At 36.1% G+C, this 15,031-nt stretch overlaps 1 protein-coding gene across 1 annotated transcript; it reads right to left on the bottom strand.

Annotated features, from left to right (window-relative positions):
• Positions 1-5,472: 5,472 nt before the first annotated feature.
• LOC131155604 (probable indole-3-acetic acid-amido synthetase GH3.1) lies at positions 5,473-7,898 on the bottom strand. The gene is made up of 3 exons (XM_058108851.1): positions 7,472-7,898; positions 7,253-7,354; positions 5,473-7,131 (listed from the first exon to the last, which is right to left on the bottom strand). Exons 1-3 carry the CDS (start codon positions 7,789-7,791, stop codon positions 5,763-5,765), a joined length of 1,791 nt encoding a protein of 596 aa, XP_057964834.1. The 5' UTR covers positions 7,792-7,898; the 3' UTR covers positions 5,473-5,762.
• Positions 7,899-15,031: the final 7,133 nt, after the last annotated feature.

Raw genomic sequence — 15,031 nt, 5'->3', positions numbered from 1 at the left:
TTAAAATAATTATAAAAAAATGCATTGACATATAACTAATAACAATAATCAAGACTTAATTTGGATCAAAAGAGATTGATTAAGTGAATAATCTTTCACTATTTCATGCGATTCAGGATAATACATTCCAAAAATTATGATCTTTATTCATGATTTTGATTCTAGTATTTTAGTTTTCTTGTAACTTTCACTAATAATAATAACAACTAGTCTACCCTTTTTAGAGATATATCATTTGTTCTATGTTGTAAGCTTTCATTTCTTATTAACCATTTTCTTTAAATTATATTCTATATTTGTTTTGTCTAATTTATCATGGATATGTTCATTCTCTAAAGTATCATTTTTAAATCATAATACATATTCATCTTAGCATTGTCACTTTTTATAATTTTTACTTTTTGATTTATTTATTCTTAGTCACTCAATATTACAATCCATAATGTAGTAACTCTTATAATTAGCTATCCCATATAACTTCTTTTTCAATCTTCACATATTTTATGATTGCATGCCTAAAGCACTTCCTCATTCAACTATAAAAGAAAAATTGAAAATGATTGCATATAAGACTCTTCATTTGAATACTCATTGCAGCTAGTGTTGAAATATAGATTATAATATCAATGGTATAAAATTCAATGACACTCTTTAATTTTTTTTTAAATATAATACTTCACCCCCCCCCCCCCAAATTTCTAAAAATAATCAAAATTTTAATAAGATTTAATTTTATTATTAACAAAAGAACCTCTCATAAGTTATTTGTTAAGTCCATATGAAAAATATATTTTATCCTTAATAAGATGATAAATTTACCTTTTTAATTCAATTGTGGTTAGTTGAATTTAGAGAATGACATCAACTTGATAAATTAAGTTGAAAAAATCAGTAAGTCAAGTATAATATTTTGAAAATAGAATATTGTTCTAGGTGAATTGGTAAATATATAAAATTATAAAAAATAATTTCATTCTTTTTCTATTTTTAGATAAGAAACAAATTTTAAAGGTCCATTTAGTTATACAAAACAATTTTAATTTTTAATTTTTTTAAACAAATATAAAAAAAACTATTTTTTTGATTTTGCAGCCATTTGTATATATATAAAAAAAAAATGAAAAACAACAAAAAGTTTTCGTACTACTTGTAAATTTTCCTGTTCAAATTTTAAAACAAGTATGAAAATTCCACCTTATTTTCTATTTTTTAAAAATATTTATAAGAAAGTTGAAAATGGTTTTTTACTTTTTCATAAATTTCTAATTTTTATATGAATTTTGGAAACTTGAAAACAAGTTGTCTTTTCTATAATTATTTGCCAATATAGAAATGAAATATAAAAAATGTTCTCTACAATTAAACAAATTATTTACTTCTAATATTTTTAAAATAAACTTTAGAGAATTTGAAAGTAAGCTATCTTTCCTCACAAAAATTTAAGATAAAAAAAAAAAAGTTGTTCTTCATAACCAAACTTGCCATAAGACTCTAAAACTTAGTCTCCATTTAGCAAGTTAACTATATGTTGGAAATGGTGTGATCCCAATAGAAGGGTGAATTGAGTTTTAAAACTTTTTAACTACTTTAAACATTTGCTGATTCACCACAGATCATATGTCATTTGATATTACAGCGTGTTTGTAAAATGATTAAGCTATGCGTGTGAACATACACGTGCAACATATTTTATTTAAAGAAAAGTATGCATGCAAATAATTAGAACTATAAATAAACAAACATACACATATGCAGATTTAAAGTGCAGTAATTAAATGAGATTGAGAGAGATACATAATATTTGTTATTGAGGTTCGGCCAAACCAGCCTACGCCCCTGCTTTAGGCATACCCCCCTAAGGATTTCACTATCCCTACTCACTTAAATGGATGGAGCAAAAGCCGTTTACAACCTCTTCTTATGGGGTAAGGTAAACTCCAGTTCAATTTCAAGGTTGGGCCCAACTTGTCTCCCTTACGAGGCGAAGACTCTCCAGTTTAATTACGGATTGAACACAACCGGTCTCACTTACGGGGCTAAGACTCCTTAGTTCAATTCTAGGCTGAACCCAACCGATCTTATGGGGTTGAGACTTCCCAGTTCAATTTTCGGGCTAAACCCAGCTGATACATGAAAACTATTTTTCGTACATATAAACATGCTTCTTAATATAAGAGGAGATGTACACAATAAAGTTCAAACAAATGCATTCTCTAATGATATGAAATGTGCTTTTTAATAAAATGAAATGTGCTCAGTAGAGTAAGGGTACTTTTTTCAAAAACATATTTTCAACCTTTGAAAAATAATGTATAGGATATGTACAACAAAGATTTAAACCCAAATGAATGTCTCAAAAATATTTTTTCAATACAAATCAGTAGAACAAAGGGTTTTGCTTTCAAAGACATTTTGCAAACAATGATCTTTGATGTGAGGTAAAACAAATTAAGAACCTCAAAGATCAAGTGCTACAAAAATTTTCTCCAACAAAGATTTTTAATAAAACTTGTTTGGAGAAGTTAGGATTTGAGTTTAGAAAATGTTTTTGCAATAAATTCTAAAATAAATGCCCAAATAAAATACTCTCTTAAAAATATTTTAACGAAAGAATTAAAGAGATTTTGGAGTGTATAAAAATTATTTGCCCCAAAGGAACGATTTTTGTAATAAAATAAGTTTAGGGAAACTTTGATTAACAAGATATTATAGAGAGTTTTGGAGTTAATCAAAGTTGCTAATCTGGAGTAATGAGGGGGGTATATATAGATTTTCAAGAGAATATGACCATTAGGGACACGCTCGATATTTTTAAAAATGTTTAATTAAAAATTAAGCATGTTTAGGCGCTGGAAATAAACCCAACTCGAGAAATTCGGTCGCCCGACACCTAGGGTTGGTCGCCCAAACACTCACAAAGAGTAAAAGTGATTTTTTGGGTTTGGTTGATCGTGGGCAACGATTAGTAGGCTGAAGCCAAGGCGATTTGCCAACCTTCATAGGTTCGAGCGCCCGATGCTTGGTTTGGGTTGCTGGTTCTAGCTATTTGGTCACTCGGGATCATTTTGAACTAGAGGTTTGGTCATCCGAGGACAGTGGAAAAGTTAGTGACCAGGGTTCGGTTGACGGTGAAAGCTACATTCATTTTTAGTTCGATCGCCCAAGGCTTCAGTCAACTATTTGACTTTTTGGCCAATAGTGTGTTCGATCGACTGAGAGCCATAACACATAAATCGGTTAGTCACCTGAGGCTTTTAATTAAGCCTAAAAAACTCAACGTCGGTCGACCAAAGACCTATTTTTGCCCCAATTTAAACCCTAAGGACATTTTAAAACCTTTGTATGATGTTAACTTTAATGAAAAAAAGTTTTCAATGAAAAATTTAATGTTCTAAGGTCTGTCTATGACCTTTGGTTCCCTATGGTCAGTTTACAGCTCTGTCTGAGCATTCAAACATATCATGCATATGCATGCATTATTTTAGACTAGATAATAGAAATTTAAATGCAATTACAATAAAGAATAAATGTCTTCTTCTTCTTTTTGCTCTTCTCTTCATGAAATATGCCAAGTTGTTATGTGGGCTTTAAGTTCTGTTTTGGTTTTCATTTCTCCTGTATCTTATGTCCGTACTGACATGTAAACTTGTTCACACACTAAATGCATACATAAGATACATGTACTTTGTCAGCATCAAAATAAGGATTGGACTAAAAAAGTTAACAAACTAATACTTTTCCATACATGACTCTTTCCACTATTTTATACTTTTGTATGCTCATCAAGTTTTTTTGTAGGCCATGTTAACCTTCCCAATTGTTAACCTTACCCTAACCATTTGCATGTATGTTAGTGCATTCTAGCCACTTAGATTTTTGCTACATCCTTACCATTTGACCTATTCCAAAAAAAAAATAAAAAAATTGATATTTATATTAAAAAAAAAAAGAAAGAAATCTATCATTATCCTTTCCAATTCCAAACAAAGACTTTAAACCTTTTTTTTTTTTTTTTTTTAAAATATTGAATCTCACATACTTGAGAAAATATAATCCTTTTAGTTTCTGAATATTCATCAGACTTCAACCAAGGTCTCTTAATCCATATTAAGTTTTTACAACTCAATTAAAAAAAATTTGAGTCTATAGTTAAATATACTCTATCTTCTTTATTTTTTAACCTGTCAAGATTTACCACAAAAGAAGGGCCAAATATTTTCTAAAAATATAATTTTTGTCTCTTAGGACACATGCAAATAAGGTATTGGAGTTGCTGCATTTAAATCTTTATAAACTAGGAAGGAACAAGAAATATGAAATGGGATACTAATAGTTGTTTAACCTCTAAGTCTTGTGTAAGACTCTAATCAATAAAAAAATTATTATTTTTTCACATCATTTCTTTTTCAAGCATACCAAACTATAACATTTGCCAAGAATACCCAACATAATTTGTAAAACATGTGCAATAAATAGTGTAAAAAACTAGTGGTTGAACTTGTTTTCATACAAAATTATATTGAGCCTTTATGATATCTTGATGTTAGTTTATTAGGTTATATTTTATTTGCGAAATATTTTTATTTTTAGGAATAAAGGTATTTATATTTGAAGAATTTGATGATTTATATTGAAAATATATGTTATTAGGTAGCATAAAGTAAATGAAAATTTAAAACTTTTTATGGATCTATAGAAAAGAATAGATAAGCAATAACTATTCTCAAGTTCCACATGAGAACGTGTATTTCTTTTATATTCTATGTTGCATGGAATAATATGAAATATATAAGAAATAATTATTATTTTTATTTTTAAATTTATAATTGTATTTTAGCTTAAGTGTCATCGGTACCCCACCACCTACTTTTCATACTTTATTTGCATTTTGCATATTGCGTATTTTATTTGCATAAAACGCCTTGCAAAATATTCGTTTAGTATTTTCATTTTTTATTTTTGTAATTATTTTTTAGAAAATAAAAAGAAAAACTCTGACAAAAGAATAATTGTATTTTTTTTTTTTACTATGCAATATGGGTTAAAAGCTCCAATTGCATAAGCAGAGACAAGAGCAACAAGAATAAACTACAAAGCAGAGCAAGAATAACAAGAATAAACTGCATTAAATTACAGAGGATGATTGGGGGAAGGGTGAGAGGATGTCACTCTCATACTTCTCCAACCTCAGAGGTCAGCTAATGGTAACACTTGCGAAGAAGTTTCAGTCATTGGGGAATTTGTTGAAACCCTTTTCTTCCCCAACTTTGAGGGAAGCTCGTTTAAGTCGTGATGAGTAGGAGAGGAAGCACTGCATTGATGTTGGACGGTGACCACCCCAATATTAGAAACCCTAAAACTGCACACGGTTGGGACAGAGCCACATGAGGGTGGACCATGCCCCCCACTATTTCCCTAAACACTGTCGTTTTAGAGCAGATTCATTGCTTCAACAACCCAAACACGTCCCTATTTTAACAGATTACTTGAACCCCCCCATGCATTTCATTGCTTTGCCTTGCTCTGAGTGGTCCTCATCAAATTACACTTGTCAACTTTGGCCAAGACTAATCACAGGAAAATGAAGAAATAGATATTTTAAAACAACCCAAAAAAAAAAAAAAAACAAGTGAAAAGGATAAGGAAAATATTTTTATAGAAAAGAGAAGAAAGAAAAGAAATTAAGTTAATCTCCCGGGAGTTGACTTTATCTATCATTGACTACGTCGGCCGGTCGGTCAGTCGGTGCTGAATCCGCCGGATCACCGTCTTCTCTCCGGAGTCCAATGCGGCAGCGCCGGGCTGAAATGCGCCGACACCACTCTGGAGTCCAACAGCTCCACGATCGGGGTAAAGTTGACGCACCTCGGCACCTTATACTGGTTGATAGACGCGCCCCTGGAGATCGCGTAATCCATCAGCTCCTCAAACGTTCCCCCCTTCACCACCCGAATCTCCAGCGCCCCGATCGAGTTGTCCGCCACCCGGCACTGCCTGTACACTGAGTTCAGCGATTCCTCCATCGCCAGGCAGCACTGACTCAGCACCGAGTCTCCCGGCGGCGAGTTCCCCGCCGTCATCAGCTCCCAGTATATCACGTAGTGCCCCGGGATAGTCTTCGTGTCGGCGAAGCTTGTGTACTCCACCACGCTCGCGTGCTCCCGGAGAAGCCGCGACGCGTTCTCCACCGCCCTTTGCAACTCCGACTCGTCGGTTTTGTCCGAGTCGATGCTAAGTAGCACGTTCTTCCGCCTTACGAAGTGAAACTGCGGCGCCGAGTTGTGGAACCCGGTGACCCGGAGGATGTCGCCCACCCGGTACCGGTACAGACCCGCGTAGGTGGTGATCACGAGCTCGTACTCCTTCCCGACCTCCACGTCGACGAGGTCGACGAGCTTCGGAGTCGGCTCTCGGGTCGACCCGGACGGCGCGGGTTCGTGGGGGAGGAACTCGAAGTAGGCCATGTTGGGCATGATGGTGTAGGAGACTTCGGCGGGTTTGCACATCGGGTTGAGGTTGAGTCCGAAATAGCACTCGGAGGAAGCGTACATTGTGCAGGCCAGGGGTAGCCCGCCGCTGTAGAAATCGAGGGTGGGGATGTACTGCGCCATGGCGCCGGTGACGATGACGTCGAGGTACTTGGTGTTGGGCCATATTCGGGTGATGATGCCCGCCCAATTTTCGTTTGAGCATTCGGATGTGACGAAGTCGGCGAGGTCCGGGTCAGGTCGGAGGATCTGGGTCAGGCAGTCGCGGACGGAGGGGTCGGTGATTTTGGAGTTGAGGGTGCCAGCGGCGATGTCGGCGGCGAGGAGGCGGTAGTGCAGTTGCAGGAAGCGGATGGCGCGGAGGAGGCCGGAGGCGAAAACGGCGCCGAGGCGAAGGACATGGTGGCGCTCGTAGAGGCCGCAGAGCATTTGGGAATACATGCTCTGGAAGGAGTCGGGGCAGAGGATGGTCTCGTTGGGGCTGGTGTACACCATGTAGGGGTCGTAGGGGCGGGACTTGAAGTGCTCGCTTTTGTAGTAGCTGGTGAGCACAGGACGGGCAAGGAGTCCTCCTGGAGTCTTTGTTTCCGACTTCACAAACAGGAAGTATAGCCCTTTTCCCTTGTCCAAACCAGGCACGTACCTGATCGATGACACCGAGAACACAAAAAGAAAGGGAACAGAGTAAATTAGCAGCTAAAAAGCAAAAGAAAAGTAAGATTTAAAGGGGTTATTGACTTTTTAATTTTCTCTCTACTGCTTACAGGTTCATTACGGGCATTAGGAGACTGTAGAGCAGTTGACGGCGATCCAGCTCTTCCTGAATTGTGGGCATCAGTTTTCTCTCGCCGGCGGAAGTCCCCGAACTGAAAATGAAGAAAATATTAAGCTATATTTGCAAAAAAGAAAAAAAGAAAAAAGAAAAAAAAATAAAAAGAAAGGATCTGATAAATTTTTATGAGATTAGCAATTGAAGTAGTGACCTGGTGAGGAATTCGGAGATGGGATAAGCGGACAAGATGGCGGAGCGGTCGCCATTGGCAATCCGCTGGATTTCCAGCTGCAAATCCTCGTAGGTGATGACCGGAATTTTGGACTTGAAGGTGTCGCGATCGGTGGCGCCGCCGAGGCAGTGTCGTTTCAGGTACTCTGTCTCTGCGTTTCGGCTCATAATATCCGCCAGCATCGCCTCCTGAACTGCGTCGGCGTTTCGCGTCGTTTCTTCGATGAATTGGAGCGCCTTTGCGTCCTTCTCGCACGCCGGCGGTCCCAGAGGCGACGACAGGACGGAATCAACAGCCATTCCAAGCTCGATGACAGAGAGAGACAAAGAAGATAGAAATTGAGTCGGATTCTGTGGGGCTTTTGAGATTGCAGAGCAGGGAAGGAGGAGCAGAAGAAGAAGGAGCGGTGGTGCGAGTGAGGGAGTATTCCCGACTTTATATAGGGAGGGGGCGGCTTTCAATTTTTGGAGGGGGAGGGGGAGGGGGAGGCCACGTCACGGTGGTCCCGGAGACAAAGCGGAGCTAAGGAGGGGGGCTGGGCCTGCGGCTGGGCCTGGGCCGGATGCCGACGGGGTGGGTTTGAAAATTGGGGTGTAATACGGGAGGGGGGACAGGGTGGGGGCCCATGACACGTAGGGGAGGGGGGCAGGTGGGGTTAGGTGACCGCCATGTCAGCCGAGTCCAGGCTGGGCCGATTTGGCATCTTCTACGCGTCACCGGACACGCGGCTCTTTTCGGGTAAAGATGTTGGTCCCCGACAGCGACGGCCGGCCGGCGGACTCGGCAATTCCATCTGTCACACACCCACCACCTCCCCCTCACGTGACCCAATTGGCTAGCTAGCCACCCCGCCTCGTCTCCTCACGCACGAAAGGGTGGTCCGCTCACCGTGTTGCTTTCAGGGAAGGAACATGCGCAATCCCCCACCCACGCCCTCACACCCCCCCCCCCCCCCCCCCCCCTCTTTTTTTATAATTAAAAAATCCGCGTTGAATATATACTTAATTGTTTATATAAAAAAACTATTTTGAACATTTTTTTACTTATTTTCTAACACACGTAATTATTTTTTTAGATGTGTATAGATTTAAGTGGTTAGTTTAAGACCATTTTCATTTATTTATTTATCTACTATTATAGTATATGCTTTCATTTTTTTTATTATTAAAATTACTAAAAAATAAGTTCTGTAATAGAGAAGTATAAAATAACATGTACAAAGAATATAATTATACATTTTGAATAGTCACGCAATCTGGTCGCAAAAGGATTAGCTGGGCTCTCTTATATTTTATTTTATTTATTAAAATATAATAAGAATGAATAAAATTTTATTTTATTATCATAATTTACTTTGTGAATGTAAACATTTTATAGTCAAGTAAAAGTGTACTATGTAAAAAAAGAAAAAAAATTGTATAAATTTGTGTGGTTTAAATTTATTAATTATTTAATTCATGTCATTAGTTGTCAAACTTATGTCAAGTCGTATACTATGTTAACATACGTTTAGAGGAGTGAGATTATAGGTAATCTTAGATGGCAAAGCTAAAAAGCAAATGATCTCCATATAGGGGGCAATGAAAATCTATGGAAGATTATATTGAAGTTTAATGTTTCAATATCTGATTTTATAATGATATGTAAGATTTCAATTCTTATAAAGCTAGAAGATTGAGTCATAATATCATCCTATGATAGTCATTGAAATGTATATTAAGATATTCCCTTACAAGTATCTCAAAATAAAGGTAAAAATGATTTTATTAAGTGGTGCTCATTGGCACTCATTGTACTCTACTATGGTCATAAAGGCATTAATTGGATTCCGTAATTTTTTTTATCCCAATTTTGCCTATTAAATATAGCACAAACTTTTATTTTAACACTTTCTATCATTATACTATGTATGATTCATTTTTCACTATCATTTCATTTTAAATTTAATTTCACAAAATAGGTATATTTCATATGAGCATTTTATTTGATAACATTGTTTTCGTGCATGCGTGCTCGCGTGCACTTATATATTGTGAATGTAAAATTGTATAAATTTAAAAAATTGTAAAGTCTTATAAAAAAGTACATATATGAAATCAAGTGATTAAAGTTTTTTTTTTTTTGTTTTTTTTGGTTTCATTATATAAAATTTGTGACGAGTCCTATGCTATTTTAATATATGCTAGAGAAGCAAGAGAAAGATCATGTTCGATGGCCAAGCTGAAAAATTAATGACCTCTACTTAGGGAGCAATGAAAATCTACAAAAGATTGGATTGAAGTTTAATGCTCCAATATCTTATTATGTAATGATTTATCGGATTTTTGCTCTTTATGACATAGCTATAGTTAATAGGAGGATAATAACGCGTAAATAGATTGAATTCAAATATTATTATAAACTCAATCTACTTAAACATTTCATTAAAAAAAAAAAAAAAACCTCCCTTAACTACCTCAAAATTTGAAAAGATGATTTTGTCGGTTGATATATTCAACCCAATTTACGTTACTTTTAAAAATGCTCAACCCTAACCTAATCATCCCCCACTCTGGAAACAGTGGTAAGGCCCACAGCACTCCCACCACAAAAGTAAAGTGGTTGCTGGTAAGTCGTGATGCCTTTCAACCGCACTCCATGTATTTAGGATAAAAGATTTGGTGGTGAAAAAGAGGTCGACAGTGTAGCATCGCTCTCCCTTTTTTGATCTTTGTCTATTTCCTTTACACCCGAATTAAATAATCAGGGTTATTAGCTTTTAGAGTATTGTTTGAATCTTTCAATAGCTAATTTTTTTTTTTACAAAAAGGTATTATAAAAACTAAACTCGGCTCACATTAAATAATGTTTCTTAATATTTGATCAACAAATTTGGCACATTTTGTTGATTTATTATTGGTATTAATGAACTTAACACACTATATATTATTTATTTATTCATTTTAGAATAGTGGGAAGACTTGGACTTGGGCAAACCCCTCTCCTAAAAATTAAACATGGTTGGACTGCCACCTAGCTAGGTAGCTCAAAGATGATAGACGAAATTGAGGAGTAATGCTTCGCGGAAAGGACACATAGTAACAAATAGTCAAATAGGAGGGCATACACGCATTGCTGCAAAGCATGTCCCTCTTTCTTTGTACAATTATACCAAAGGGTTGACATTTTTGAAAGCATGTTTATTTTCCTATTCCACAAATTGTGTTCTTCATCGCAGTCCATGCACCCACATCATCTCCTCTATTTGGCCGGCGTGGAGTCTTGAGTAATAATTAATTCATATTCATTAGACTTTCTTTTATGGCATTTATTTTTTTAGAAAAATAAACAATGACCAAGAAATATTAATGGAAGATCCGACTGTAAATTAATAGCCCACTTTTTGATTATCTGGTGCGACACGATCATAGGTGTCAATTTAAATACAAGTTTAATTCTAAGAGAAACCAAACCAAGAATATACAAATTGACAAGATGTCATACCCAAGGTGGGTTCGGTTGTATGAATCCTTTAGAATTTCTGATAGCAACGTATGCCAATTTCATATTTGTTTTGTTTTTAAAATGGTCTGCTAGCGTCGGAGGAGTTCATGGGTGAGCTTGATACACATGATTGAACACTAACTTAATCCAAAAGTTTAAGCCTATTGGGTCTTGAACCCAACCATATATATAAGCACTCATCATCCACTCACTTTTTTAATGTGAGACAAGCTCACAAGTGAAATTCTCAACAATCTCCCCCTCACCTGTGAGTTTCAACTGCTCCCCCAGGTGCTCAAGTGGGTCTTACCATTGGCCCCTTATATGTCTCAGATTGCATTCCTAGTGCTTCTGAACCAATTCTATCTCTCACGTCTTGACCCTATTTGGATCCATCCCAGGCCAAGATGATCCTAAGAGCGTCGGCCCACTTTTCTAGTACTCCAAGCAAGACAAACTGTGTGGCTTAAGAAACACCTGTCAACCCAAAATGACTTTGTTTATAAACTCATTAGGACGGCAAGTGTTTTCATTTTCGAATGTCAGGAGCATCAAAGAACCCACAAACCAAACAATACCTAAAAATTTCTAATTTGTTTTCATATGATTATTTTTGGCATTAGAGAAGAAAAACGGCGCATGCTCAAGCATTCAACCTGCACTTTTCCCCCCCTTATAGTTCATGTAATACTCATACACCGAATTCAGATTCAAGACTGTACAGCAAAAGATAGCCTATATATTTTTCATGCCATACTCTTCTCAACTCCTAAAATTAAAACCTAAAACTTTCAACATAAAAACACCAACTTTAACCATTGGAAAAACATTCCCTAAAACTTTTTTTTGTCAACCATAAAAATGGGTGAAGATTGAAGAAAGAGTGCCGGATTGGGAATTGGAAAAGAAGCTCATCTTTTCTACATTCTTTAAATTGTCTTCATGGTAGGTTCTTATAGAAAAGTTGGCTTTAGAGACAGAGACTTCTCAACAACTAAAGAAGAACAGGAATGGGGGACAAGTGAAGACCCGAAAAGCTAAACCCTTTTGTATGATGCTGCAAAGGGTCCACATATTCAAGCGGCAGCAGATTAGGTTAAGTCCATGCGCAATGCACATCATGCCTCCCTCTTGACCTCTTGTGATGGATTCTGCTCGCTGGTTTCCTGCTTTGAACTAATCAAACATAGAATTAGGCTAATCTCTTTTGATGTCTCACCAAATGGACAGTTCAGATAGCTGCTTCACAAAGCTATAGTCTATCCTAATTGCTCGGGGTCAACCATAGATATTGTTGTGTCTCCATTATCCAATATGTATGCAGTGTATGGGACCCCATTATCTTTGCTTGCGACATTCACCATGCATGCATTTTTTTCTCCATCGATTATCCAGAGCTTCATTCAAGAAAGAGGGCGAAAGGGTTTTCTCTTAATTTTTATCGTCTTTTCAGAGATGTGCCGGTGCTTATTCCTGTTATCTTTTCATTATCGATTGTTTTAAATATTTTTACACGCTAGATGTGGTATGAGCTAAAGTATGCAACAGTAGTTTTAGCTACAGAGGGTACGATTCTATAGTAGCCAACCATTTTGAATATCATAGCATTCTCGCTCATGCCCTAGCCCCAAACTCATCTCTCTTATGGTTGCTACTTGGGCCCTATAGTGGCTTTAAGTAGCCATTTAAACCTTATGAGGTTCCGTAATACATAGACGTGCGTACGTAATAATTATTTTAATTGTGTCTTTTTTCTTTCTCATTATTTTAACCCGTTATTTTTTTTTACGCCAAATTTAATTTGAAAGAGGAAAAGAAACAAGGAAAGGAAATGAACTTATCTTTCTCTCTCATCATTTTGTAAAGTGAAGAAAAAAAGAAATAAATGGAATGATTGTCACTCGATCAAAGTCATAGACACGTATTTTTCATATTAATTTTATTTCGCATTTTGGAGCATCAGATTGAGAAGAAATGAAGAATCATCTCCATCAATTTTATTTTCTTTCTCACTTCATAAATATTGATTTAAGGACACATGGAAAAGGGGCCGCTAAATCTTTTGTCACCAATAAGTGCTTGGCAACATAAGGGACAAAAAAAATGCGTGAATCTTCTATTTTCACCCACATTTTTCATTTGTCATGCCTACTGAACCTTTTCTTTTCAATTGACATATTCCATCCATAATTTTTTCTCCTATAAATCAAAACTGTGAGATGTATAGAATGATTATACAAACTATTGAGCTGTTTTTCTTAAATTTTCATAATAAATTGATATATCCAAATTCCTCTAATTTATCTTAATAATTAATGGAGTATGCTTGATTATCTTGAATGTTGTATTTTTTTTTAAGTGTCACCAAATTTTTTTTAACTTATTCTAATGATATGTTCACACAAGTAGCTTGATTTGAACATTTTCTTCTATTCCCATTTTTTAAAAGCTCTAGTAGAATTTTTAAGTAACTAGTCATCACAGGATACATTTATATTGGCAAAGACCCTTTAGAAAAAGAAAGAAATTGTGTACCCTTTAGAAAAAGAAAGAGATTGTATGAATTTTTTAAAATATAAGTAGCAACTAAAGCTTCTTTTATCTATTTCGTGCTTTTTGTTGTTCCTTGTAGAGCGGAAAAAATATCACTAGGGAATAAGGTATTATAAGCTTTAGTATTAATATGCATTTATATCAAAATACCTAGCCAAGCACTTTAGATTCAGTTGTAATTTGTAGGGGTTTTTGTAACGCCTCGAAAATTCTGTTATATTTTTATTTTCCACATGATATTAATAATACTTTGATACCATAAAACGTAGTCAAAGTCAACTCGAACCCATAGGTATCGGGGATTCACTTGTTTATACATACATGTCAACTAAGCAGCAGAAACCATAATATACTTAACTTATACACAATACCAGAGTTTTACTGCTTCCATATATAAACATATACATCCCAAAAAGGACCATAAATCCTACAGCCATACCCCAAAAATCCATCCTATACTCAACCCAACTACTTACGATTCAATCAGGGTAGAACTATCAGCCTCCTCTATCTCGGAGCTCACTCTGTTTGTCTGTCTGGTTTTTCTAAAATGTTTGATTTGTTGGGGTGAGACACCTCTTAGTAAGAAAGATAGACTAATATCAGTGTGTGGCAACGTAAGTATTATCATGTTATAAACATGTACTGCAAGTAATATGACTACAATATTTTAAATTGTAACTGTTAACCCATGGAAATCTATACTTTTAAACATAAGCATACTATATCATAATAAATTTACGTAACGTGTAAATCATCTATTATATCTATATATTACTGAAATTATACCCTGGATGGATAACTGTATATCATGAATTAACCCCGCATGATTCGGGTTGTGTGGTCTGTAGGCTGGACTTAACTTTGGCTAGCCTACTAGGTTAAGTCAAACATGACATAACAACGCACGATTGCCCACCCAACCTGGTTTGCCCATCCTACTCTCCGCAACACTTCTCGGGTCGACACACAATGGGTATCCTACTCTCCGCAATACTTCGGGACTAATCGACCTCCGACCCAGCACTTTCTAAATAATGTGGTTGCATTCTTGGCTATTACCAATCTAGTTCGCCCATCCTACTCTTTGCAACACTTCTCGGGTTGGTACACAGGAATTACATTGTCTGATCTGGCTAGCTAGCTACGGTACGGTGCACATAACATACGTAAACCATCCGAGTTCTGTTACTATATAATACATTTCACATAATATTTCTATACATAAATATCATTTTCTGATTTCTGAGTAAAATCTAACATATACGTATTTCTGTATAGAAACTTGTCATTTCATAATCTTTGAATATATCGTCATATTAAAACTGATCACGACATCTGCGCCGGCTGAATTATCACGACATCTGCGCCGACTATATTATAATAATATACTGAAAATATCTTAATTTCTGTACTTATTACCATCTTTCTAAAACTATTATCAAATCATGCTTGTTCTGTGAAAGCGTAAAATATTCTGACATGATATAAGTCTGTAGTAAA

The sequence above is a fragment of the Malania oleifera genome, chromosome 5 (genome assembly GCF_029873635.1).
Source record: "Malania oleifera isolate guangnan ecotype guangnan chromosome 5, ASM2987363v1, whole genome shotgun sequence".
NCBI classification, from domain to species: domain Eukaryota; kingdom Viridiplantae; phylum Streptophyta; class Magnoliopsida; order Santalales; family Ximeniaceae; genus Malania; species Malania oleifera.
This window is presented reverse-complemented; position numbering and strand designations above follow the sequence as displayed.